The sequence below is a fragment of the Eptatretus burgeri genome, chromosome 12 (assembly GCF_056783735.1).
Source record: "Eptatretus burgeri isolate ZD-2024b chromosome 12, Ebu_testis_v1, whole genome shotgun sequence".
NCBI lineage: Eukaryota > Metazoa > Chordata > Myxini > Myxiniformes > Myxinidae > Eptatretus > Eptatretus burgeri.
This window is the reverse complement of record NC_140972.1, coordinates 65,797,388-65,824,958: the sequence shown is the minus strand read 5'-3', so window position 1 is coordinate 65,824,958 and position 27,571 is coordinate 65,797,388. Positions and strand designations below refer to the sequence as shown.

General features: G+C 42.3%; 1 protein-coding gene across 3 annotated transcripts in view; it reads right to left on the bottom strand.

Moving 5' to 3' along the window:
- Window positions 1–27,571, bottom strand: part of LOC147015794 (cytosolic purine 5'-nucleotidase-like) — a 74,099-nt gene that overhangs the window by 26,933 nt on the left and 19,595 nt on the right. For all 3 annotated transcript variants that reach the window (XM_085848310.1, XM_085848311.1, XM_085848312.1), the window contains 10 exons: window positions 20,003–20,076; window positions 19,420–19,537; window positions 15,851–15,946; window positions 13,079–13,170; window positions 12,057–12,114; window positions 11,119–11,212; window positions 9,763–9,816; window positions 9,571–9,654; window positions 9,273–9,314; window positions 196–300 (listed from right to left, as the gene is read on the bottom strand). In XM_085848310.1, the coding sequence (XP_085704436.1) occupies window positions 196–300; window positions 9,273–9,314; window positions 9,571–9,654; window positions 9,763–9,816; window positions 11,119–11,212; window positions 12,057–12,114; window positions 13,079–13,170; window positions 15,851–15,946; window positions 19,420–19,537; window positions 20,003–20,076 (817 nt within the window). The remainder of the gene's footprint in view (window positions 1–195; window positions 301–9,272; window positions 9,315–9,570; window positions 9,655–9,762; window positions 9,817–11,118; window positions 11,213–12,056; window positions 12,115–13,078; window positions 13,171–15,850; window positions 15,947–19,419; window positions 19,538–20,002; window positions 20,077–27,571) is intronic.

The window sequence follows — 27,571 nt, the reverse complement described above, 5'->3', positions numbered from 1 at the left end:
TCCAGTTTTTAACAGCAGCTCATCATTCATTCATTCATTCATTGGAATCCACAAAACCTTTTTGCCTTGAGAAAAAAAGTCCAGAAATCGGAGCAATTAACCCTCACAACATGTACACACCGTTTTGTTGATGCTAATTTCTACCCTCCTTATTGTCTCTCTGCACATCACCTTAAAATACGAGTCGCGACTCACCGTATCGACCTGTCGCAGGACTGTTCCCTCACCGAAGAAGATGGGCTTGCGGGCATCAACAAGGATGAGGTCAAAATAAGACTTCCATGGACGGTGAAGGTTTGACTAATGGGAAGATTTCATCGAAAATATTTGGACATTCTCAATAATAACAACAAAAAATGTACATTGATTAAACATGGAGTCCTTGCTTTGCAACAGAGTGACTCAGTTCAATGTACAACTAACGTTTCAGGTAAGAGAGGCAAAACAACAAACAAAAAAACCCCCCCAACAGATTGCATCATAAAACTACTGAGCTGATTAATGTACAAATAAAAACATAGGGTCAATACCCCTGGGTGCTCATCTGGTAGCAGCTGGATAACATAACCGGGGAACCAGTGGTAGGGTGGATGACCCACAAAATATGTAATGGGGAAGAAAGTAAATCCCTATGGATATATTTTTTAATGCCATGAACAAACTTTAGTACATCACGGGTCATAAAGGTTGTGGTCAAGTTTCATCGGAATTAAATGTGTAGTTTCTGAGAAGAAAGTAAATACCTATTTTGGGGGGCAAACCCCATCTTTGTATTACAATCCATATTTATGCCAAGTTTGGTTGAAAAACCATTCGTTGTTCACAAGTTATCATGGTAACAACAACAACAACAAAAAACGATAACGGGCAGATCCCCTCAGGGCCCTATTTGTTTTAATGCCATGAACAAACTTTGGTCCATACATGGTGATGAACCTTGTGGTAAAGTTTCATCGAAATCGTATGTGTAGTTTCAGAGAAGAAGTTGCAAGTATTTGTGGACGGATGGACAACGCTCCATCCCATAAGCTCGTTGGAACTATGCACCAGGTGAGCTAAAAACTGGTGTTTGTTAATCACTGAACACTCAAGAAAGTGTTCTCATGTGCACCCATGGCTCACAATGCAGGGAAAGCAGATTCAAATCTCACTTTTGTTGATAATCTACCAATATGCTTGTAATTTTGCAAAAGTACATTTACGTTGACTAGTATTATTGAAATATGTGTTAAGTACATGAAAGTCCTCGTCGTGTGTGTGTGTGTGTGTGTGTGTGTGTGTGTGTGTGTGTGTGTGTGTGTGTGTGTGTGTGTGTGTGTGTGTGTGTGTGTGTGTGTAAATTGCATTGACGTCTCCCATTGGTTTGGCCTGCGGGTGATTTCTGTACAAGCTCCACCATGAGCCAAAGATGACTGTAAAGAGAGCAAGAAAAGAAAACAAGAAAATAAAATTTGCCACGAATGCGTTAATGGATATCCGTTCACACACATTCCCACACAGAAAGAGAGAGATAGAGGGATAGAGAGATAGAGAGATAGAGAGATAGAGAGATAGAGAGATAGAGAGAGAAATAAAAAAAAACATCAGATACTTCGAATTCAAGTTTGGGTCCACAGAATGATTTTCAAATGGCACATGACCTTTTGAATCCAAAATATAATCAGTTTGTCTTTGTATTACAATCCATATTTATGCCAAGTTTGGTTGAAAAACCGTTCGTCATTCACAAGTTATCATGATAACAACTAATGATAACGGGCAGACGGACAGCCGGAAGGACAACCCGAAAACATAGTGCTTCCGACCTTCAGCCAAGAAGGCACAAATAACAAACCATCAGAAATAGCAACAATGATAAATGAGTAAAGCATTGGCAATGCCACTTATTCACAAGCATATCTCCACAGACTTGATTTAAAAAAATTATTTACCCAACATGGGGAAAACCAACAAACAAAGAGCAAACTGGCTTCAGGACAACGAACATCCCAGATAGGACAGACTGCATCTTTAACAAAGTCTTATCCTCTTACTCTGCTGTACAAGAAAGGACAAAGATGAGCTAATGACAAGCAGAGGGGACAAGTGCAATTAAAAGAAAAGAAAAGCCATCATGGGAGTATCTGAAGCACCAGAAGCAAAACGCAATAAGGTTATTGAGCAACAAAAAGAAAATGCGGAACCATGTAGAAAGTACATCATCAGGGATTAAGGTGGTGGGAGGAAAACATGGTTTGTGATCCGTTTGACAACTTGATAAGGTGGGTGTTTCTTTTTTGGTGGAAGATGCAAATGAGCATTGCCCAAAGTAAAATATTCTCAGTTGAAGGAGACAAGATGGGCAGAAGCAATGCAGTGTGTTTTAATTACCACCACCACCGAAGGTGAAGGAGGTTATGTTTTCACCCCTCTCTGTCTGTTTGTTTGTGTGCAGGATATCTCAAAAAGTTGTGGACAGATCCAGAAGAAATTTTGTGGACAGGTTGGGTGTGTGGCAAAGACAAACTGATTAGATTTTGGTGAAGATGTGGATCTGGATCTGGCTACTAGAATTTAAAAAATGATTCTTCACCATTGAGAGATAGGGCCAAAAATGATATATAGCATGATATCTCAAAAAGTTGTGGACGGATTCGAACGAAATTTTGTGGACATGTTGGGTGTGTGACAAAGAAGAATTGATTCTATTTTGGTGAATATCCAAATCCAGATCTGACAATTTTTTAAAGCGATTCTTCACCTTATGTGGTCACAAAAGGGAAAAGCACAAATGATGGACAACCCAGGCAAGGGGCCAAAAAAATAAAATAATAATAATAAAAACCCCAGTAAAACCACTGTGAGAAAGACAATATAAAAGCAAAAGCACAACTATTGGCTCTCGTTTTCTTCTTTGGCTATTGAAAACACACAACCAGCTTTTAAAATTTGCTAATGTCTTCTATAGCAGGGATAAATACAGATGTTGTTACAGATCTGCCAAAGGGGATAAATGGGGACTGAGATTAGAATAGTTGGTTCAAACTTGCATGTTTGAATATAGGTGATGTAATTACTATAATTAAATAAAAGGTGTCAGGTATGCGTTTATAAATATCTCGTCACCCCACCTAAGTGTCTGCATGAACACCTAAGTGCCCCACTCCCCCCCCCCCCCCCTGCAACCTTGAACCTCCTCAGTTATAAGACTCGTTATTTCTTTAAATGATCAGATTTCACTCCAGATTTCGACACTTATTTAATCCAAACGATATCCACTCCTCAAAGCCAAAATAATATTTCGATGATATATTTTAATTAGTCCGTGAGAGATCATGGAAAATTGCAACATATAATGCATGAAATCACTCCATGCTCCTAATTTGAAAACTAAAGCACTTACAAAAGCAATATATACAGCTATTTGTAGCTATGATGAGCAGGCATTTGATAATAATGATAAAGAAATCGTTGTGGCCTGTTCCATGTCAAGGCATGGTTGAGTAGGCCAAAAAACATGGCGGCTTCAGACCTCAGTGAGGTTACCTCGGGTACGCCATTAGACCCCAGAGAGAGCGGTGACCGGAGATGCGCCTGATAAAGGATACAATTTAATAAGGCCATTACTTATCTTAAAAACGTTTGCTTTAATTAACCCAAACACCCAATTTTCAGTCCTGCACTTCCTTAGAGTCTTCTTAGTATGCATGCAAAGTTCCAGGCTGCTAGGTTTCATGGTTTTGGAGTTATGGAGGAGACACACTGACACACACACACGCACGCACACACTTATTTGTAGAGCTTTATTGGTTCACGAGTCAGTAAGTGACCACTATATTCATTATGGGTGTGTGTCTGTCTGTCTGTCTGTCCCGAGCATAGCTCCGTGGGTTTTGATCCGATCCTGATACAATTTGGGTGGGAGGTTTATATCATGATCTCGTTGTGTTTTCCTGAGAATCGGCATGCTGCGCCCATAATGGGCGGAGCCACGCCCAAAAAAGATGTTTTTAGGGGGTAGCCGGTTTCAAGTTACATCTTCTCAGAGGGGGTTTGTCGAATCTGGCAGGGGTTTCGGTATTTGGTTAGCCCAATGGCACCTGCATAGCCCCATGGAGCTCGATTTTTTTCATTTTCGTCCAAAGGTCAAGGTCACAAGGTCACGAACTTAGAAAATGTCAAAAAAAAAATCAATAAAATGGGCATCGAGCTCCTAGGGTTTTCAACTGTTTCGAATAAAAGTTGGTATGCAAGTAGTGCTCTTCGTGTACGACAACTTTCATCATTTACGTTTTTCCCGATTCCCGCTAGTTTGCCCGTGACTTACCCTCGAAGGTCAAACAATAAAAAAGGCGAACCGTGTACATTGCTCATGAACCATAGCCATCTCCAGACTTGTAAGTCCATATTTGCTGCTTTGTGGCCATGCTCTTTTTCCTCACCCCTTCCCCATTCTCTTCTTGTAACAAATCCTTATTTTAATACAAAGCTGTTTTAATCTTGTGACATATGAAGTGGACTCAAAAGCACATCGCAGATTGGCATCATAGACCAGTTGCACTGGCAGTTTGGGGTTTGCATGAAAGCACTTTAAAAGCGAATCACTTGATGGCTGGCTTTGCCAATTCTGTGTTTACAATTCTGTGTTATAAATCCCCACCCCTCCAGACAAAATTTAATAACACACATATGTATATATATATATATATATATATATATATATATATATATATATATATATATATATATATATATATATATATATATATATATATATATATATATATACATACACACACACACACACTGCAAGCGGTCATGTGATATGGCCAGGATGTTTGTTTAAATATGGCGGATGTTAGACTTGTTTCAAAGGAGAAATTAATGGTATTATTCCACTCTGTTCAGTGATTGCTGACAACCAGCCAAATGATCTCCAAAATTGGTTGTGCATGAAAACTCGAAAAATATGCACGACTTGATTGCCTCACTTCTAAAGCCTACTGATGTATTTGTTTTTATTGCTGTTTGTTATCGTTGGTCCAATCCTGTCAATTTACAATTTATTTGGAAAATAAGATTTTTTTCTCCTGCGAGTGATGCTCATGGAAGAACAAGGTTGAACTGACCATGGGGTAGCAAGGAGACAATTGAACATGACCAGCAGAATAATAAACAGAGGAAAAGAAGAGAGAGAAGGGGAGGAAACACTGAAACCAGAAAGTAAGAGGGTTGGGTCAGGAAGGATTAATGGTGGCAATGAAGATCATGGGTCAGGATGGGGGATGACATGAGATGAGAGCAACTGCCTGCTTGAAGCCCTGGAAGGAAGAGTGGGAAAGAACCACCTCAGGAATGTGGTTCCATAAACGAGAGAAGTCAGGAACAAAGGAGTTGAGGTGTGCAGTCAGCCTGGATTTTGTAAGTTTAACCAGGAGGGGTTTAACCTGGAAGAATGCGTGCATCCTGGAGTTGCTGGAGAGGGGCAGAGGACTGAGAGAGCAGAGGGAGCTACACCAGAGGGGAGGTGATTGAAAATAAATAATAAAAACACCTCTGCCTGTGAGGCCACTGATTTGCCTACGATGTGAAAACAACAGACATTGTGCTTTAGCCACATTAGGAGAGATTCCAATAATGTTGAGAGCTTTAGATTCCACATAACCCAATCCATGAGAAACAAATGATATGCTGGGGTGCCAGCTTTTTGGGGAGAGCAGTACTCCAGTTCTGACAAAGACCAGTAACACTGATTTTCCAGGTAAAGACTTGGATCAAAAGAGGATGCCCAGTCTGTGGCTGGTTTTGGAGGCCAACTTTGCTACGTAGTTGGCCCACGAGAGGTCATGGCTGAAACTGAGGCCGCAAAGTTCAAGAGACTGAACCTCTTCCAATATTTGACCATGTATATAGATAAATGTGTTCATTTGCCAATCCTTCCAGAGCAACAGTGTGAGACGGTGAGATTTTCAAGGATTGAAGGACATGTTCCAGATATCAGACCAGCAACAAATCAATTCTAGATTGGCAGAGAATGATGCAGCTGTAGTCTGTCAAGCAGTGGGATGGGGATACTGTATGATACAATGTGGAGTCATCTACACAAAGGAAGACAGAGTTTTCCAGAGCATCAGAGGCCATTTATGGAGTTGAGGAACAAGACTGGGCCCAATACATTCCCTTGGGGAACTCCAGCCTCCACGTGAAGATGGGAGGAGATGGTTCCATTGACGGCAACATGTTGACTGCATGAGTGGAGGAAGTCAGAAATCTAGGAATGAAGATGGCCTTGTGTGCTACAGGCAGAGAGCTTGGCAACCAAATCAGGATGCCAGACTGTTGAATGCCCAATATATGTCCAAAGAGAGGATATTGACCTCTTGATTGAGATTTATGGCCTCCATTCCTGAAGAGAAGCCTCAGCAACAGAATCCAAATTGATGGTCAGAGATCAGGCTGTTTGAAAACAGGAAAGATGTAATCAACAACTAAAATTGACTTTCCTTGTAATCGGCAGTAAGCTCACTGGTTTGTAGTTGAGAGGATGTCCTTTTGCACCCTCCTTGTAGATGGGAGTGATGTTTTCTGCCTTCCAGGCTGATGGGAGGTGGCCCAAAGAGGACAGATTGAATATGGGAAGCAAGAACGGCAGAGCAGGATTTGAGAACATAGGCACTAACGCCATCTGGGCCCGTCACCGAAGCACGGTCATTAGATGGCCAGGTGTTCCGATTTTTCATTTTATTTCGTGACCTGAAAAATCGGGTGGGCGTCAAATTGGTATGATAATATGGAAAAAAATATGAAATAATGTTCATGACTTTTCACAAGTGAGATTCTTGTACGTTAGCCTGTAATATAATGTTGAAACTTAGAATTTTATTTCCAAAATCTCTGTTTAGCCGCCAACGCATTTCGATGTATTGACCAATGAGGATCGCGCTACGAACGTTGTCTGGTTGCGAGTAAACAATATGGCGGCCTCCAGTAACAGCGACGACGACGAGTGTTGGAGCGAGAAACGCTGTTATATGTGCATTTATCCGGCCAAAGATCAAGTTTAATACCTTTTACTGACAACATGGCCGCGATATTTGCAATTTGTTCTTTCGTGGCAGAATTTAGGTGATCAAGCTGAACTTGCGAGAAATTTCGTGAAGAACCACACTGACGAATTCGGCGAACATGGCAACAGTACGGAAACAATACTAGCTATAGCTATACCACAAGATGCAGCGTTTCATCCACGATTTACCGACAAACAACGAGTGAGCAGGGTGCAAAGCAGCATGAAAAAGAGAGAAGAAAATGCAGCCAATACTGGTAGGTTGAATAACTTGATTAATAAATCATGACAATGCTTCAAAACTTAGTTTGATTTTTTTTTTTGAGGTATATTCAACGTAAAATTATTTTGTGTGTAGTCTTGAACGATTTTGAACTTGAAGGAACTTTTCAATTATTTATGCAAGGAGGTATGAAACAAATACATTTTTAAAAGGAAGTCTGAGGAAGGGGGGAAGGAATCTAGTCCTGCTAACCACGACTCGAGGTCGAGACATCTTTTAACTGCACTGACATTTTCTTGATGGATCTCGAGTCTTCCATTATCAGTACATAGACATCCACTGTACATTTATTTTAGGAAGTGAAGAGTTCAAGCATCAAAAATACACATACCTCTTGTGTAATCATCTGAAAGATGCTGTAGATCTTCTCTACACAGTCTAGAAGCACCACAAGAGAGTGCATTTCAACATACCAAATTCAAGGGATGAAAAATTAGATTGTTTTCTGAGGACAATTTTTCCAAGTCTGCTAGGCAATATTGAGGTGATCTGTCATGTTTATCTCAAACATCATGAGGTGTGAATCAGTACGTGCTGTGGGATTATAATTATCCACGACCGCCTGCTAAACCCTCTTCACTGTTTCCCAGCTAAAGCATTGGAGCCCAACAAACCTCCCATGTTTGGTGCTATTTCTTATTTGTGCAGCAGATATTAATACACTTCCCTGTAACTCAGCTGTATGCTGAGTTACAGTTACTGGAACTAGGGGGGGGGGGGATACCAAGTAAATGCCGCAACAATTATAATGTCTTTATTTTCTGAAAGTAGGTCCTGTATTTAGAAGGTACAAATTATTTTGTGTACAGTATTTGTACGTAGCCTGACAGATGTTGAATGGACTGTCCAATATTTATGCATGGGCCTTGGGGCTGAGGTGATACAAATAAATTAAAGAAAAAAAGGAAATCTGAGGGGGAACCGAACATTATTTTTGGGCGTTTACCATGTTGACTGGCAATCTGACATTTCTGTGTTAACATGAACGTACTGATATTTCTCTAGTATTACATCCATTTTTACTACTTTTTGAGGGTCTGAATGAATAAATATTGCTACCCAGACCAATGTGAACATGACATCATATAGTTTGTGTTGTTTTTTTTTACTGTGTAAATGGGTTTTTCAAATGTAACATACACCTGGTGTATACTGGTGTTTTGGGGTAGCGGTTCTCGGTAACGTACCACGATATCGCTTGTGAAAAAAAATATGACGTTTTGGGGGTCATCCCACACCATTCTTGCCCAATCCCTAGGTTCAGGTCATGAAATAAAAAAAAAACAAATAGATATCCACCCTATGGCCCACAGTCTACATGGGTGGACGGAACTTTCTCTATCTTTGTGGGTGAAAAGAACACAAACTCAAATAACCACTGTGAACAACGGTGTAAGATGAGGACAGAACAGGATGTGGTGGGTCCGTGATATTGGGAGGCAAACAGAATTAGGCGTTCTACCTTACCTCAACCGAGTCTGTAGTGATGCCATTTAAAGTTGAGGGAGGGGGTGGAGGGGGAGCATACATCAGAGATAGACTTGACAAGGCAGCACCATAACTTGGAGGAAGGAAACTGGTTCAGCCTTGAGATTTGAAAGATGTTTTTTTTTTTTCCTTGAAGTTATCATAGTGAAATGACAAAAAGGAACATATATCCTAATCAGATCAAAACGTTTGTAGAATATTGCATTTTCTACGAGGAATTGAAGTCTGTATTACTGTTTTAAAACAAACAAACAATGTAAGCACGACATGACATCATTGAAGGTTCGGTATAATATCTTTCAACTTTGAAGGCAGCAGTGGTGAGCATCTCACATAATTTTTTTTATCCTTGTGTTGTAAGATCTATAATTATAGTAACTTGAAGTTTCTTTTTCCAGAAAACAAAGTGTTTGACAGTACTTGGTAGAGATAAACATCTTGATATTTGGTACATACCTTCTGACAATCAGGTAGATCAAAAAGGTAAGTCATTATTTTCTGAAACAAAACAAACATACGTATAAGAACAGAATAATTAAAAATATATATGAACATGCCATCTATAAAAAGAAACAAACAACTGTCACATTCTCCCCATCTTAATTTCCCATGCAGAAAATTATGAGACACATGAGCAAGATCCCGTATAAACAATGGGCCGAAAGCTAATTTGCTAAGTTATGAACCAATTACTTGATGCCCAGTGAGTTACAAGTTACTGGTTTCATTGTTAAACGTTTCAATCTATGCTTACATCTGTGTAGTTGTAGTCGCTGTTTGTCGCCAAAAAAACTTTACCAACTTCCTGCATTCGACTCAACAGGAGAGGAATTCCAGGCTGAAATGCAGTGAGGGATAGAAAAATGAGCAAATACAACTGTGTAGTCAAAAATAAAGAAATAACAAGGTTCTTCTCAATTTTACATTGTTGTGGGAAACTGCTTACCTCCTTAACGATGTATTTCTCCAAGTTTTCAAGCGTTTTCTCTTTGAGGGAACCCTGTGGTCAGCAAATAATGTCCATAAGAAATGAAAGATTTAAATTCTTGAGGGCCTTTGGCATCATGATCAGTGCACCTTAGGTGATGTTCAAGTCCCGTGTATGTTACTATATTAATTTTATCTGTCGTATCTTGACCTCACTGCCTTTTAAATAGTATTTTTACCCCACACGCATGAAGTAAAAAGCAGGTTTAAGTAATTGGTTCACTTTGTTTGTCTGTCCACAAACGTCAGTTTTTGATCGAGAAACTACTTGATTTCAATTGAGCGTTATATTTTAAACAAGAATAGGAACATGAATTGGAAAAAGAACCTGTAGTTTAGCTTTGGCTCCGAATTTGGCAAGTTGGACCAAATTTTGTCACCAATTGCAAATGTGCAGAGAGGAGTGAGATAATTTTTTTTTACTCAGTCTGCCTGTCAGGCAGTCAAACAAAATTGAAAATCATTCCAAACAGGAAACATTGTTTTTAAGAACATCATAAAAGGACACAAAACGCACAAATGATTCATGCAACGTTAGATAGGGTGGTGCAAAAGAAGCAGCCTAATGGCAGTAAACGACCAACATTTCGTTTTTCTACAACCTGTAAAATCTTTCTTTTATTTAAATTGAACTACATATGCTTGAACACTCCAGAACACAAATCGCCTTATTGGCACTTTCAAAAACCTTCTGTTTAGCAGTACTGGTACAAAATATTATGGCATGTTACATCACCTTTACCAATAAAACTTGATGCTCACAAATTCCTCCCAAATCTTTTTTTTTTAAATCAAGATTGCATGGGGTAAGGTGTTCTATGAACTCTCTAGTATTAATGCACTGTGATTTATTTGTATGTTATGTCATACAAGTACGAAGTTCCTTGAGGGGTGTTACTAAAATCACAAAAATTTGTATAAAAAGATTGCAAAGACGATGTAAGAGACAAGCCCTCCCCTCTCCCCCTCTTCATCATTTTACAAATCATTTACTACCTCTGGCTTTTCTCTTTTGATGAAGGTTAAAGGCCTGAAATGTCAGTTTCTCCTTGCTTCCTACGGTGGTTAGCATACCTCAATAAATGTGGAACCCACTTTTAGGTGTATTCTGTAATCCTAGTGCTGGAAACTGGACAACAGAACAGCACCAAACCACACTTAAATAAGTAATCAAATTCTAGATTATTGATAAACAAGGGAGATGCTTTTTGTTTCTTGCATCAGTGCTTTGGAAAACAAATGCTGTCTTCAAGAGGTTGGGAAACCTGAGAATGGAATTTCCCAAATTATATTGGCAATTCCTACAGAACCTCACCCTGATGTGCAGCCAGTCAACGGCATCTCTCACGTCCTGAAACATACTTTTAAAGGACATGAACATGTCCCCATCCTTAATCCCGGTGTCACATCTGCACACAAATGCAGGAAACACAATCACAAAACGAACTATAGACTACTGATGTTTAACAACTTATTCTCTGGGATAAAATAAGTACAAGACATTTCCTTTTTCCATTTGATGAGAGTGCAGTTTGTTATTTGAAGTTACCAATTACACACATAAATCAATTTTTAAAAAAAATACAAAATGAGACAGTTTTAACAATTTAAGGAGTTCTAAGCATAAAAATTCTACACAAGGGTTTGGAATACACAAAATGAAGTAGTACCAATTGTTGAACACCAGACTCAGTGGCCTAATGATTGCAGCGTCCTCTCTGAGCCGGGGAGGTCGGTGGTTTAAACCCCAGCCGAGTCATTACCAAAGACTTTTTATTTTTAATGGTACGTGCTGCTTCCTTGCTTAATGCACAGCATTAAAAAGGACAGAGCAAGGACAAAACTCTGGGAAGGCAATGGCAAACCACTCAGTATAACCGTTGCCAAGAAAATGTTTTGGCAGCACCAACGCTCTGTAAAGAGTATGGTACATCAAATCAAAATCAATTTGTTGGTCACCCTTAAATTTTGCCTACAAGGAGGCAGCCAACACAAGGCTTTTGTAAGTCTGGAGTCAGGCACACAAAGTAACCTATTTTCCAGAGCCTGTGGTGCCTGTTTGATAGAAAGCCATTTCAGATTTATGTCTGAGCACGGAACCAACCCTTATAACCCCGACAGCTCTATTGTTGGGCTGAAGATGGGTAAGCATTATTGCATGTTAATTAAATATTAGCAACAACAGTGCAATTCTAATTATTAAAAATTAACAACTATTGGCACGTGATATGCAACTCGAGCTGTATGACACACCTGTTGTAACGTGGGCAGTTGGTAAAGAAATCCACAAGACAGGCAAAAAGATATGTTTCTGAGAAATAAGAAATGATAAAGATTGCATTTCGACTTCTTTCATATTTCTGTCATGCAATTGTTGCAAGTAAACATGTGGCGTTTATGAAATGAAAAACAAAAAGGCTAATTTAAAAACAGCCAAAAGCTCAAATTTCAGTTAAAAACATCTGATAAACAGCTTTTAAAATTAAATACCTACATGAATGACATAAATTAATTATTTAATTAGGTTGCAAAGAGGTCTGACTTTAAATTATTCAATATGCATCTACTGTATATATATATATATATATATATATATATATATATATATATATATATATATATATATATATTTTTTTTTTTTACAGTGATACAAGTTTCATGGAGGAACTTGTGCATATGTCACACATGATGAGACAAGGACATCAAGAGTTATTGATTGTTGTTTTTGGCAAATGTATAGGGGACTGGAATTCAATTCTGAATTCAGTCCACAGGTTGCATCATCAATGATACATGGCTGTGCTGCTGATGCATTGCCCCTGTATATTGAGGCAATAAATTGGAGTTTGTTCAAGGTGCCGGTGATAACTCACCGATTATGATCAAAAGCCCCCGTGGGATCATTAACGCCAACTAATGCTCAACATCCTTCCGATGGATGGCGCACACGTCGACGATTCGGCATGCGTGTGAAACACCAGGGTGACGATTTATAGCTGAGCCGAGATTCAAACCCAGGTTAAATAGCTCAGAGACGAGTATTCGTACCTCTAAGCTATCCTGACAGCCAAGAGATATTGATGTACTTTGTGAATTGCAATGGATTTGTAGATAATGGAGAAATCAACAGATTATATAGAAATGGAAGTTGGGATCCCAACATCATGAGCGAACAGCTCAGATGGGAACACCAAATAAGCCAACCGCATTAAAAAAATTTCAGGGATTATGGGAAGGGCAATTCATCACACAAAGGAAGAAGGTGGAATAATCACCTGGCAGGTTGAACAGGGTGTTCAGGATGTAGAATCGCTCTGTGTCGTCACGTTGGATAAATTTGTTTGGATACTGTTCGCGGATTTCTGGCCTGCAACGTTTATCCATCACATTCGTCGATTTTATGACGACTCAAATAATATAACCCCCCCCCCCCAAAAAAAAAAAAAAATCAGCAACATACAAACAAGTTTACATTTTTAGAGCTTTATTTTTGGATGGAAAAAAATTGTGTGAGCTGCACGTAATGATAGCTGAAGCCCCATCCACGCTTCAGTGACCTTTACCAATTCCAAGAATGCTTGCAATTTCAAAGTGACCTTATGTAGCTTGAGCTGTGGAAGGGGGAAAAAAACAAGTGACTACTGCAGGCATTGTACTGTTTCTGTTTCCAATTTTGATGAAGTTGAAATAGAGAAATAATGTTGAGTATTTCTTCAGAGCAAGTCACATTGCAGGAAACAAAATAAAAATGTTCTACTTTTACAAGGTGAAAGCTTGTACTTGGATACAGCTTATACAATACATTAATTGTCAAGGTTAAAATATATCTTATCAAGCATGCCCCATCAACTCATCCTTGGCTTTGTGGGATCAATAAGCCCCTGACAGTGCTTGAACAATGTGGCCTTTAATGGCATGGCCTAAACTTGAGTTCACCAGTTTAACTGTTTTGAACTTCAAATGAATTTGTCCAGAATTTTGCTTATTACTGACTGGGTTGTGTCAAGCTGTTATTTTATTGAGGTCAGGTCACCTATGTGGGTCTTGATCAATGGCTCCAGCTGCTCTTCCTCTCAAATATCTTGACTACTTGTATCACTAGACACATTGCTTGTCCAGTAGCACAACTAACATATCCACTGCTTTGAAATACCAATTCGATTTTCCTTGCATCTTTAAATAACAAATTTAACACCAAATAATCTGATTTCGTTTACACCAGTGATCTTCACAATTTTTTAGAATGAGGGCACTTTTGCCAATAAGACGTCAGTGTGAGCCACCACACCATCTGCAAGACTCCAAAAATGGCTGCTATTAGGCCCCGTCTCCACGTATTCTATTTTCTGTTGTTGTTGTGGTTACTGGGCTGCAAGCATAATGCTTTGCATACTGCCATTTACTGATGTAGTCACGTTACTTTTATGCATCGCATTGGAACACCCATTTGAACCCATTGAGTCAATTTGATAGCATTTATGGCGGATTATGATGGGGGTGTTTCTATATTTATGCATCATCGGCCGCACATCAGGGGCAGCACTTTATGCCACCAGAAGCCATCAGTGGTGGGCCATGCAATGAAGAAGAGGGGTTTACACAAACTATTTTCCAGAGACATTTGGACATGTAGCTGACTTTCTTTGCTGTTGGATTATGATGTCCTAAATCCTCCACACCCTGTGAATACTCAAATCGTAGCCTGTGCAGGCTCTGGAGGATTATGGTCTCTTTTTAGGCTGTGCTTTCCCTAAATCTATAAAGATTGCTTGCAGAATCAGATGACGACTTTTGAAAGTCCAGGGAAAGGGTTTGGGTGTTGTGGAAGGGGATGCAGGTGTCCAAAAACTATTGAAAGATAGAGCCAGTATATTGAGTAGTGATGCAGAAATTCGGTGTTGTTGACCATCAACCCTACAAAAAGACTAATTGTACAAGTGAAAGTGAAGGGATAATTGTTGAATTAAGGTGTAATTATGTATTTTCACCAATGAAGCAGGAGGAGAAGGAAAAAGGGGGGGAGGGGGGTTGCAATCCAAACCATTCTGGCTTCCATAAAGCCTCACACGCCACCCCACACTTTTCCTGGTTTTAATGTTATTCTATTATCTGAAGTAAACTGATTTTACAATTAGGAAATACGACTTAGCTCCTTCTTCCATGTCAGGTTAAAAATGAACTTATTCTTATCGTTGTTAGCATTCCACACCACTCTCCCCCGCCCCCTCATTCAGTTTTTCCCTAATACATCAGCATGCTCCATTTGTACTTGTCCAAGTCCAAACTTTCACCGTATACAAGTATAACATTCTTATTTGGTTTCTGACAATGTGACTTGCAAGAAAATTTCAACATTCTTTCTCTTCCATCCTTACGAAAATTGGAAGCAGGAACATTATATTGCCTGCAGTAATCACATTATTTTTCCACACTCCAAGTGAAACTGGTCCACAATCAAGCCATCTGAGTCGAAGGTGTAACAACATTGATCCTTATATGTCTCTTTCAAGCTGATTTCATCTTTCTAAAGATGTCTGAAGACACAAGTATGTGTCCAAGACTGATACTTAAAATGCCAAATTGGCAAACCTCCCATTAAGGGTGGTTGTCGTCAGAAAGATGTCTCCATCCTTCCCAACCGTTTTGGAAAATGTTGGGTGGAGGGTAAGGACTGCATTCATAACAAGACTGAGCATTTAACAATGCAGCCTAACCGGGGACATCTGTGCACACACATGGGCAACACCCACTTCCTGGTTCTCTGGCACACGGGTAGAGTAATGTCTCACTAAATAAGGTTACAGTTGGTATCAACCTCTAAAGTTGAATGGTACATGGAAACAGATCCCTATACCCTCTACCTTCTTCATTTCTGTTGCAAATGTTCACAATATTTAGATGGCATTTTAATATATATATATATATATATATATATATATATATATATATATATATATATATATATATATATATATATATATATATTTGCACACTACATTACAAAGCATTCCTATGGACAAATGGACAATGTCTAATTGCTCACTTACCCTTTCATGAAATGAAAGCCGTGCACACAAACTAATATGTTCCCATAAGCGTCCACCTTAAGCAAGTTCCCGTACGTGTTGTCAAACACCAGGCCTCTAGTAAAGCAAGAAAGGACAACAAGATGTAGGATGACAGAGAACCTGCTTTAGCGGGGAAAATGGTCTTAAAATGCGTGTGTGTGTGTGTGTGTGTGTGTGTGTGTGTGTGTGTGTGTGTGTGTGTGTGTGTGTGTGTGTGTGTTAACAATGCACACTTAACAATATACAGTAAGATTTGAGATCAAAGAACCAGAGCAACTCACACACTCAGTGACAGACACAGAGCACCGATTTTTTTTTTTGTATACATTGTCGAGGCTCGTATGAGAGCTAACACACAACGCACAGCAAGGGGGGCATGAAACAATAGGGGCAGGAGAGGGAAGGACAAAACAGTGGGGAACAGAGACTTTAGGAGATCTGTGGAAGGGAAAGGGATGGGGCAGGGAAAAAGGAAGTAAACAAGATGGACATTACAGGGACTTTCAGGAAGGAAGGCAGGGAATTTGAGTAAGTAGGTTTGGGGTGGATGAATGGGGGTAGAAAAGATCGAGGTTTTGGATGAGGGAAGATACAATATAGAAGGGAACAGCTGTTTTGAAGGCCTGGAGGGAAAAATAGGATTGAAGAGTGTGGGAGTTTATTCCAAAGGCTGGAAAAAAAGAGGAATGAAAGAGTGAAGGTGAGCAGTGATTCGTGATTATGGTAGTTTTAGCAGAAGGGGGTTGTTGGCGGGCCTTGAGCCCCTGCGGAAATATGGTGGTGACATATCGCAGACAGGGTGGGGGGGTGTGAGACTGGAGAGGAGACAGTAGAAGACAGAAAGACCACCGACCTGCCTGCGGTAAGAAAGTGAGAGGCCCAAAGACTCAGCCTCGTCGCGGGAGATGCCAATGATCCTAAATGCCTTGATTTCCACAGCGTGAAGCCGAGAAAGGTGAGAGGCAGGAGCACCAGCCCAGAGGGGAGAGCAGTACTCCATCAGGCTGCAGACGAAAGCTTTGTATGTGGTCAGAAGCTCAGATGGGCCGAGGAAGGACTTTGCACGATGGAGGATTCCCAGTCGGTGACTGGCTTTGGAGGCCAGGTTGGAAATGTGGCTTTCCCAGGAAAGGTCATGGCAGATAATGAGACCCAGAAGCTCAAAAAAAAAAAAAAAAAACTTGAATGTTACGATAGCTTTTCATGCATCTTCAGGATGTAGAAGCGGCTAATTAAGTCACCCAATAAATTCCAACATCCATTTTTGAATGAATTATTTAGATTGCAGTAAAACGTCTCAAACTTGGACAAAATTTTTTTTAACCATTCAAGGTTAAAAAAATAATAAAAAAAAGCCACAAAAACCTATGATTAAATTAGATAGAAAACTTTGTTGAACCATCTCTAAAGTCGGTTGCTCATCGTACTGTATTTTTTGACCTTTCATACCAACTCTACTAGCAAGTCAAATGTATTAGCAAGATGTGAAGTACCAAGTCAAATGGGATAATTTTTACATTTTTCTTTCCTTCATTCATAGAAAAGTCGATTTTGAGTTCAAGATGAAGCAAAATCAACTATGGTAGTTAGCAAAACAGTCAGTCAGGACAAAAGAGGTGTTAATTCATCCCTGACACATCACATTGCCCGCTACAGTACTTCCAGGGTCTTGCATATTAATGAATGGTTTTGTGCACATTACTTGAATTACTTAGTGGGACAACCTTTCTGATAAATTCGCAATGCAAATAGTTTTGCAACATCTTTATGATCATTTTTTCAAAATTATTAATGTAAATAGTTTTTCAATGTCAAGAACATGAAACCAGAGCTGCAGTATTTAAAACTAATAGTCACAATTTTCTTTCCTTATTCTAATTCTTGCTTTCTCTTCTCTTTCATCTCTTTTACTTTCTACTTCTTTCTTTCATTATCTATCTGTTCAAGGAGAAGTGAATTATTGCAGAAAGTGTTCTGGAAGGCTCACTTGGATGTGCATGGATGGGTTTGAGGGTTGTGGAGTAGCGGCTGAAACCTGAATTCAATCCAGGTTCCTCCTGATGATCCGAGTTTCTTTGCTCTTTACTTTTTCGGGTTCCTTCTTGGTCTTCCGTTTGATTACAGAATCATTAAATCAGCACTGGCTCAAAGCACATTGCATTTTGTCACAGTTCACTACTCCTTAGTAAAAACGACCAACTGACACATTGCAATATAAACATTCAATGTTTGTTCACCTAGCTTTGCAACTGCAATGAGCCTTCTTGGTTTTCTCAACACAAGATTCGTCTTCGTCCAAATACATTACCGTATTCGTAATTCTCCGGTGCTCTGATCACACCAGCCCTCGGCACCTCAGTGATGACTTCTCCACTCTGGATTTTGTTGCCATGTTGCCCGTTCGATAGCTAGATTGTAGATTTCTCGATTCCAGATTTGGCACGTCACTCACCCGAAAGCCCAATCAGGACAAGCGGGGAGGGAGCGCCACATTGCTCCAGGCTTTCCTCCACTTTGCCGTCCCAAACCACAAATTATTCGAACAGTTTGTCCGTGACATAAAGGAATGCCTCTCCCTCCTTGTAACCCCTCCGCTCCACAGCCATACATTTTGGTTAGTACCCTGTAACTGTTCATTTAATTGTCCATTTCCTTTGTTAAATACTGTACTTGTCTCCTCCAACATGTAGTTAAGTGAGGTTATAGTTATCTTAGGGTGACCCAAAAATGTGCTCTGGGAATGCATCCCCCCCATTATATAACACTACGTCCATGGGAATACCTTGTCTGCTTGACGTCGTTTTGCTCAACGTTGCACTTTCTAGGAATGCATCCACAACGTTGTGGAAACTTCTTGTCGTGCATTATAAATTAACAATTCTACAGTTTATTTCAGAAAATAATCACACTTTGCAAATTTTTTTTCATTTATGCAATTCAATGTCTTAAACCATAGATACGTCAATTCTGAGTACAAGCTAAGGACCGGACTATTGGGAAAAAGGTATTGACTTATACGCCAAAAATATGAGAGTCAAGTCCGTAGGCTTTGCCGCATACCTCAAACCATGGATGTTGTGGGCAAACACACACTGAGGAATGGGTGTAAGTGGCTTTAACATAATCCATAATTATGGTATAAAATCAACTTACAGTTAAATTAGATGAAAGATGGTTATGATTACACCAGATAACTTTGTCTAAAGTTGCTCCAGGAGCGCTGTATTAAAATTGGTCTGCATGCGGACTCTGACAGGCACACGAATGGATTACAATAGCCTCCCGTACCTTCAGGAATGGCCAAGGCTAATAATGAATTGGCATTCCCCAATCCTTGGTTTTACACAAAATAGTCAAAAATGAATATGAAATATATATTTTCACAGAGTTACTTCGCAGCTCGTTTGTATATTAATTCAGTAAGGAAAATAACTGCAATGTCACAAATTCAAAAGCCTTTACTGACAATGTTACTTGCAAGAAATCCACATGTGATGTCTATATTCAAAAGTCTTTTGCAGCGCACAGTGCATGTTAGATTGTGTCACCTGGTGGGGAATTCAGGGTCATACTCAAAATCCAACAGTTCCTGTGGATAGCCGATGGAAGCGAGCCTTTTAACAGTGAGATCAAAACCCAGAGCTTCATATTCCGGTGACCTGTACACTGTGTAAAGGAGGATTGGGGGGGGGGTGACATCGAGATTGCACACACCTGCCCAAACAGCAATTGTACCTGGCAATAAGGCAAAGATGTGCAATATTGACAAGTGGCAGTTTCCTGTGGTCAACAGAGTTAAATATTGAAATCACACATCATTATTATTATTACACACCAAATGCTGGTTGTCACCTCTACCTAATCATGCCTATATTTTTGGTCTGTACTGTAATAAAGCTTTTCATATCAAATTCAAACAGCGGTTAAAATAGGGCTGTGAGGTACATTGTATTAAATTAGACTTTTACAAAGGTCATAAAGAGAATTCCCAAAGAGTAAATGTGCAAGACAGTGCAAATTATCTCTCAGTTCCATTCACACCATGGCAAGGGCCACGGACATTTACCTGCCAAATGCAAACTGTATACCTTTCAGCAAGACCTTGCGAGTAACCACTGCACTTATGCTTACTTGCCAAAGTGTAGTCCATGTCAAAGCCAAAGCACTTAATCCTCTCCATAGCCAAGCTTCGATTGACAAATACCCTGCCAGCAAAGGGATGAGGCAGCCAGAGATTAATTTCACTTGGCAATTCACACGTAAGCCCGAAGGAGCCATGCGAGCATAATCACATTGCCTTTGCAACTGTTCCAGCAAAAAAAGATGTAGAAGTATGTAAAACAGACCTGAAATGAATGTCTCAAGATTACCGAAGCAAACAATTCCATTAAAACCCCAAATAACTAACAAATCTATTATATTGTCAATGAAGCCGACAACCTTAAATGGGAATGGAAGCATTGTAGTTGCATTTTTCAAGGTTCAATATTCTTCTTTTATTTTTATTTTTTGAAAACGATGAGGTTCTGAATTCTGTTTTTGAAATAAGACATCAACATTAGTTCATGTGGGAGCTCTCTTGTTCACCTGTGAAACAGTGCTCACAATCATTTCAGTTTCTGAGCAAAGTCCTAGTTTATGGATAGCAATAATTGATAAAACAAGTGCTCAGCCCAGCAATTAAAACTGCTATGCATGAACCCTCCTGTTGTGCCTGTGCAGTGAACCCTGCCATGCAGCCTTGCACCATACATTGTACCCAGACATGATACTCAGATCCACAGAGTTAATCCTACTATATTAAATAAGGCAAATGTATGTTTGTATGTTCGTATGTATAGGTAGTGGACAAAAAAATGGAAACACCTAGGTAAATGAGGGCCAGCAAGTATATTGAAAGTAATGGCTTCCACACAGGTGTGGCCCATGTGCCAATGAAGCAAATAACATCCCAGTATGCTTAGGGTCATGTATAAAAATGCTGCACAAGCCTGGTTGCCTATAATTATGGCTAGCATGGTTGCAAGAGTAGACTTCACTGATTTTGAAAGAGGGATGATTGTTGGGGCACGTTTGGCTGGAGCTTCAGTGACAAAGACAGATAAACTTGCCGATGTTTCATGAGCAACAGTGTCGAAGGTGATGTCGGCATGAAACTACGAGGGAAAGACATCATCAGCAAAGAGCAACAGCGGGCGGTAGCACATACTCCAGGATCATGATATCCATGCATCAATTTGAGTGCAAGGCAAAGCAGGCAAGTAACCAACTGCAGATCAATTGACTAAATTTCGACCTGGATCACGAGCAGCCACTTTCATCAAAAACGATCCACCGATAACTTCACAGAGTGGGATACCACAAACCGCTCATCACACCTGGCAATGCACATTTGCGAATCCAGTGGTCCAGAGCACAGGCAATGGACTACCAAGCAATGGAGAAATGCGATGTGGTCAGATGAATCATCCTTCACCATGTTCTCACCAAACAGACTAATGCACATGTGGTGCCAACATAAGGAACTCCGAAAACCCTGAGAACTTTGTTCCAACAGTGAAGGATTCTGGTGGTTCTGTAATGTTGTGGGGCACTTTTTTCTGGCATGGTTTGGGCGCAGCATTCCCTTAGAAGGCAAGGTCAATGCCAATCGCTATTTAATGGTACTTGATCATCTTCACCCCATGTTGCAGCATTTCTTTCCTGCTGGGAGGGACGTCTTCCAGGATGACAATGTCCCCATCCACAGAGCACATGTGGTCACCCAATGGGTTGATGACCATGACACTAATGTTATCCATATGTCATGGCCTTCTCAGTCACCAGATATGAACCCAATTGAGCATTAATGAGATATTCTGGAATGACACCTGAGACAGCGTTTTCCACCTCTGTCAAACAGGTGTCAGTTGATCAACTTTCTCATGGAAGAATGGTGCCACATACCTCCAACAGAATTCCAGACACTGGTGGACTTTATGCCATGGTGCATACAGGCCATACTGGCCACACGTAGTGGCCCAATGCCCTATTAAGTGACACTAGATTGGTGTTTCCATTTTTTTTGTCCAATACACGAGTGTATGTATTGTGGGCCAGGGGTCGGTGGCGAGAACGACCACTAGGTGGGGAAAGCTTGCGTAGTCTCCACCAAACTCCCTGGAATTGTAGGCCGTCGCTCGGATAACTCCGCGAGCCAGCGGGTCATTTAACCGACTGTTGTCACCAATATCTCAACCGCGTAGCATAGGGTCTATTTGCCTATAACCAATTTACCTAATTAACTACGCGCTTTCGACTACCGGGGAAACCACGCCCTCATCCTGCTCGAACCGGGTCACTCTACCGACTGCGCTAGAGTTCCAACTACCGACTACCAACTCCGGTTCGGGTGCAGCTGAGCGGAAACTGCCAAAGCCGTGCCGGCTGGAATTAACGGATTATCGGGGATAAAACCCCGCCGAAACTCAGATCCGAACCATGCTGGACCAACTCAGGAAGGGACAGAAATGGACTGGGAATATTCTACAAATGTTTATTTACAATAAAAAGACAAAGGCAAGACTTAACGCGAATATGCAAGAAGGAATATTTACAATGAGCAAAAACACTTATTCAGATCTACTTACAAGACGGGCCCACACGCACACACACACACAAAATGAATAGAAACTCAGTCTTTATTGGACCATCGCAGCCGTGGAGAGAGACAAGCTGGGGGTCAGAGTTCGGTGGTGTACCTGACCATTGGAGGAAGGGCGTGCTCCACGATGCGGCACCGGATAAAGGTCGTTGGTCTGGTCCCCAGTCACACGTAGGGACTCGTGGTTCGTGGCGGAGCTCGGGTGGTGAACAATCGGGGTCCACGGAGGGAGGTCAGGGTCACTCTGTCCTTCCTTAAAACTCCTTGTAGCAGCCACCGTGAAACAAAACTGACTGCTTACAGCCACCGTGAAAGCAAACTCGACCGGGCCCTTTTTACAGAGTCTCGGAGATTTTTATTGGCCTCTCTCCTTGGGGAGGGGCCCTTGGCGAAAACGCACCTCGCTGTCCGCCCTGCCAGGAGACCCCAGTTACTCCTCCATGTGGCTTCGCTCTCGGCGAGTAACAGTGTCAGTGCCGCGAAGGTCATCGGACAAGAGTTACAATGTTTGTGGGAGCCGAGAACTGGAACCGCGAGACCCCCTCTCGGCAAGTCAAGGTACGAGCAGCCAGCGGGTGGTGATGGAGCGTGATGGGCCGAAGGGGTCATGCAGATGGGATGGTATTGTTGTGGTTTCCACCCGTTCGGCGTGCGGGTGACCGCTTTTAACTAATCGCGGCTGCACGCGCCCACCGGACGGGCAATCCAGTCGTAGCTTTCCGGATCAACGCCGAAATCCAGCTACGGGTGTGTTTTTAAAGCACACCACAACCTTGTCAATACTCTACCCGCGCTACAGGGTCTGATCGCCGAATGGTCGATTTACCTAATTATTCGCGCGGGCAGACTATCGAGAGATTGTACCTCAACGGGACCTGCTTGGAAACGAGCCGCTTAAGCAGTTCGCTCCGTTTGCGATTTGCCGAGCGGTGCATTATCGCGAGGCCCCGTTGGACTCGATTATCTTATCGGCTATTAAAAGCCAGCTAATATTCCTTACGTAATTACAGCAGCTCAATGGAGGAAGGGGACACAACGAGCAGGTGAGCATTCAAACAAGGACATTTATTTGTCACGTATGCAGTCAATGAAGCAATGCAGATATACAAGCACGTATGCAATGAATGGGGGTAGGGACAAGACACGAGCAAACAAAGACATACAGCGGTATCTATTTATTATGTACACGATCACTTAACCACAATTCTACTTAGCGTACACGGCGCCACAATTTTCATACAAAGAAAACCCCAGGAAAGGAAAGGGCAAGAACAGGGCCCGTAGGCCTTTAATGTTCACGGAGCTTTGGAGACCGAAGGAGCTCCGTGAGACCGTGCTGGTTAACTGCCACCCTCGTGGTGACTCGCTGGGCAACCCTCGATGTTCCGTCAACACGGTAGTTGGTGTAATGGTGACTCGGTTGGTCCGGGCCTTGCGGCCTGGTCGATCGGGCCTATCCGACGATGCCTCAGAGGAACGAATGGGCCTTTGCTCTTTCAAGAGTTGATGCTCTTTTACGAGCCTGCCCGTTCCTCAGCGTTTGCTCCGTCGTCCGTGTTTCGCTGGCTGGCGACTCCTCTCCGGCCGTCACCACTGACCCACAGTTCGGCATGGTACTGCAGGCTTGGCTGCGCTCCGATGACCCTGACTGCCCTCCACTGGACTCGAACCTTGACGCTTTCCACCCAGACTCCAGCTCGACTCCAGACAGACTGCAGGCAAAAAACAACTACCCGCTTGGCGTTCCAGCATGCCTTTTTATGGAGTCCGGGGAGGTGAGTTTGATCTGCCACCTTCGACCTCTCACCCCCCGCTGGCTCCGCCCCTTTTGGTGTTTTGATCCGATCTCGTCGCCAACCGCGGAGAGAGCAGACGTTGCAGAGATCGCTGGCCGTGGAAAGCGGACGTGGCAGAAATCACCGGCCGTCGCCCCAACGAGGCAGCCGTCGTGTTTGGCGGAGGTGCCGCTCGTTGGGATTCGCCGTGGCTGGCGAAAAGATGGCGGCGCAATGGAGATGAAGGTGAGGCGATGTTGTTCGTTTGTGGAGATTTTGTTGAGGAGATGTCGTGGTTGGCACTGTGGTAGGGATGGCGTGGTTGTTGAGATGCGGTTGTTCCAAAATAAAGATAGCAAAAGAAGAATACTACCTCAAAGATCACAACCCGGTTACACGAATAATTCCCTTTCGACAGTGGTGGGGAAATCTAATCTGAACACACACTTATCGACATATCTGATCTCTGGGAAACTTGAACGGTGTTCTGTGAATATCGACAACTGTAACAGTATATTAGATGTAATAACCTAACTAAAAGAAATCGCAATGCACGCCTTCAATTCTCCCAATAGACAAAAGGAAAGGGATCTGACTACACACATACTTAACGACATAACTGACTTTTGCAACATCTGTATGTTGAATGCTTATGGTTTCCAGATCTGTAACAGTATATATGTATGTATGTATATCTGAAATTCATATAATAATAACAAGGCTGGGCCAACCTCAATCAAATTTTGCACACGTTTTGGTCATACCCAGGGTCAGCTCACAGGTACAACCCGCCCTCCCCGTGGGGGAGGGGGTTGGGATTATGTACCATTTCCACATGTACACGTGCCACAGTGCAAGTGGCTTACTGACCCCTGCTGCAGACGGGGGATTATTAGCCATAACACTATATACAGTAATCCATCGCTATATTGTGGTTCACCTATCGCGCCCCCGGTTCATCGCGGGTTTTCCCTTGGATCCTAACTAATTTTTTCTGTGGATTCCACTGGTATATTGCAGTAATAATATATAAAGTATAAATTATTTAAACAATAAATGATAACGCGTGGCGCTCGACCAGTCACACAACGCGCGAGACAAAGTTTTGCTTGTGAACTTCGAATATTTTCTACGTTTTTTCTCGAAGCCCTACGATGCCGCCCAAACGCCCTGCACCTTCTAAGGCTTCTGGCAAGGAACTGAAGCGCCAGAGAAAGGTCCTGACGCTCCAGGAGAAGGTTAAGGTGCTCGATATGCTTCGGGAAGGAAAAAGGTTTGCTGCGGTTGGACGAGCATTGCCAAACCGACCAGACCAGACGAGTCGATCTCCGGCACCTCGAACCCGATCACTGCCAAGGGGACCAGACCAGACGAGTCGATCTCCGGCACCTCGAACCCGATCACTGCCAAGCCGACCAGACCAGACGAGTCGATTTTTTTTGGGAGGCATCCTTTCATCACAGATTTTCACTTCTCGCGGTGGGTGGGGGGGGGGGTTGGAATGTAACCCCCGCGATAAATGGGGTATGACTATATATATATATATATATATATATATATAAATAAATAAATATATATTTTGTTGTGGTTTCCACCCGCTCGGCGTGTGGGCGACCGCTTTTAGCTAATTGCGGCCGTGCGCCCACCGGACGGGCAATCCAGTCGTAGCTTTCCGGATCAACGCCAAAATCCAGCTACGGGTGTGTTTTTAAGCACACCACAACCTTGTCAATGCTCTGCCCGCGCTACAGGGTCCGATCGCCGAATGGTCGATTTACCCAATTATTCGCGCGGGCAGACTACCGAGAGGTTGTACTTCAACAGAACTTGCTCGGAAACAAGCCGCTTAGGCAGCTCGCTCAGTTTGCGATTTGCCGAGCGGTGTATTATCGCCAAGCCCCGTTGGATCCGATCAGCTTATCGGTGTTAAAAACCAGCGATTTATTCCGAATGCAACAACGGTAGTTCAATGGAGGAAGGGACGCAACAAGCAAGTGAATATTCAAACAATGGCATTTATTTTACACACGTATGCAAGCAATGAAGCAATGGGGGTAAGTGACAAGACAGGAGCAAAAAGCCTACAGCCGTTGTCTATTTACTACGTACATGCACTTAACAATTCTACTTATTGGACAAGGCTCCACAGACTTCCATGCAAAAACCCCAGGAAAGAAAAGAGAACAGGGCCCGTAGGCCTTTAATGTTCCGCAGAGCCATGAAGACCGCAGGAGCTCCGCGAGACCGTGCAGGTTACCTGCCACCCTCATGGTGACTCGCTGGGGCGACCCTTGATGTCTCGTCGTCAACATGGCAGCTGGTGTAACGGCGGCCCGGTCGGTTCAGGCGAAGCCGTGCGGCCTGGTTGATCGGGCCTAGCCGACGACGCCTCAGAGGAGCGAACGGGCTTTGCTCTTTTCGAGTTGATGCTCTCTTAAGAGCCCGCTCACTCCTCCGCGTCGCTCGGACCGTCCTGGGGCCCAATCACCTCGGACCGTTATGTCCCTGGCTGGCGACCTCTCTCCGGCTGCCTCCACCGATCCACAACCTCGCACGGCACCGCAGGCCCGGCTGGACCCCAGGCTCCAAACTCCACTCAGCTCCGTCCTCAACTGGCTCCCGACTCCTCTCCTCAACTCAACTGAACCGCTCGGCATCTCGGTTCGCCGTTTTATCGGGTTGGGGGGGGGGGTGTTTGGTCTATCACCTCCAACCTTTCACCCCCCCCCGGGCTCTGCCCCTTTTGATCCGATTCTGCCTTCAAAGCGGACGTGGCAGGAATCACCCTCACAACACGGCTGTGTTTGAAAACACCCTGTGACTTTGCTCGTGGATGCCGTTGCCGGTGACCAAGATGGCGGCGCCGCGGAGATGAAGGTGAGGAGACGTTTAAAAAAAAAACGACAGCAAAGAATAATACTACCTCAAAGATGCACAGCCCGGCACATGAATAGTTCCCTTTTTACATCGGGGGGGGGGGGAATCTAACCTGAACACGCACTTATCGACATAACTGACCTCTGGGGAACCTGTATGGTGTTCTATGAATTTCCACAACCGTAACAATATATATAATATATACATACAGGGTAGCCCAAAAGTTATTTTACCCCTGACAAATTTCTCGCACTTTCCTCCATCCCTTCCCCTCTGCCCTTGCCCCCTCGCTCGCTATGGTATGCAGAAACACTGACTCAGAAGAATGATGGAGCACATACAGATACAATGACAAATTAATTATTGTAAGTACTGCACAATAAAACCTGTATATTAAAAGACTTC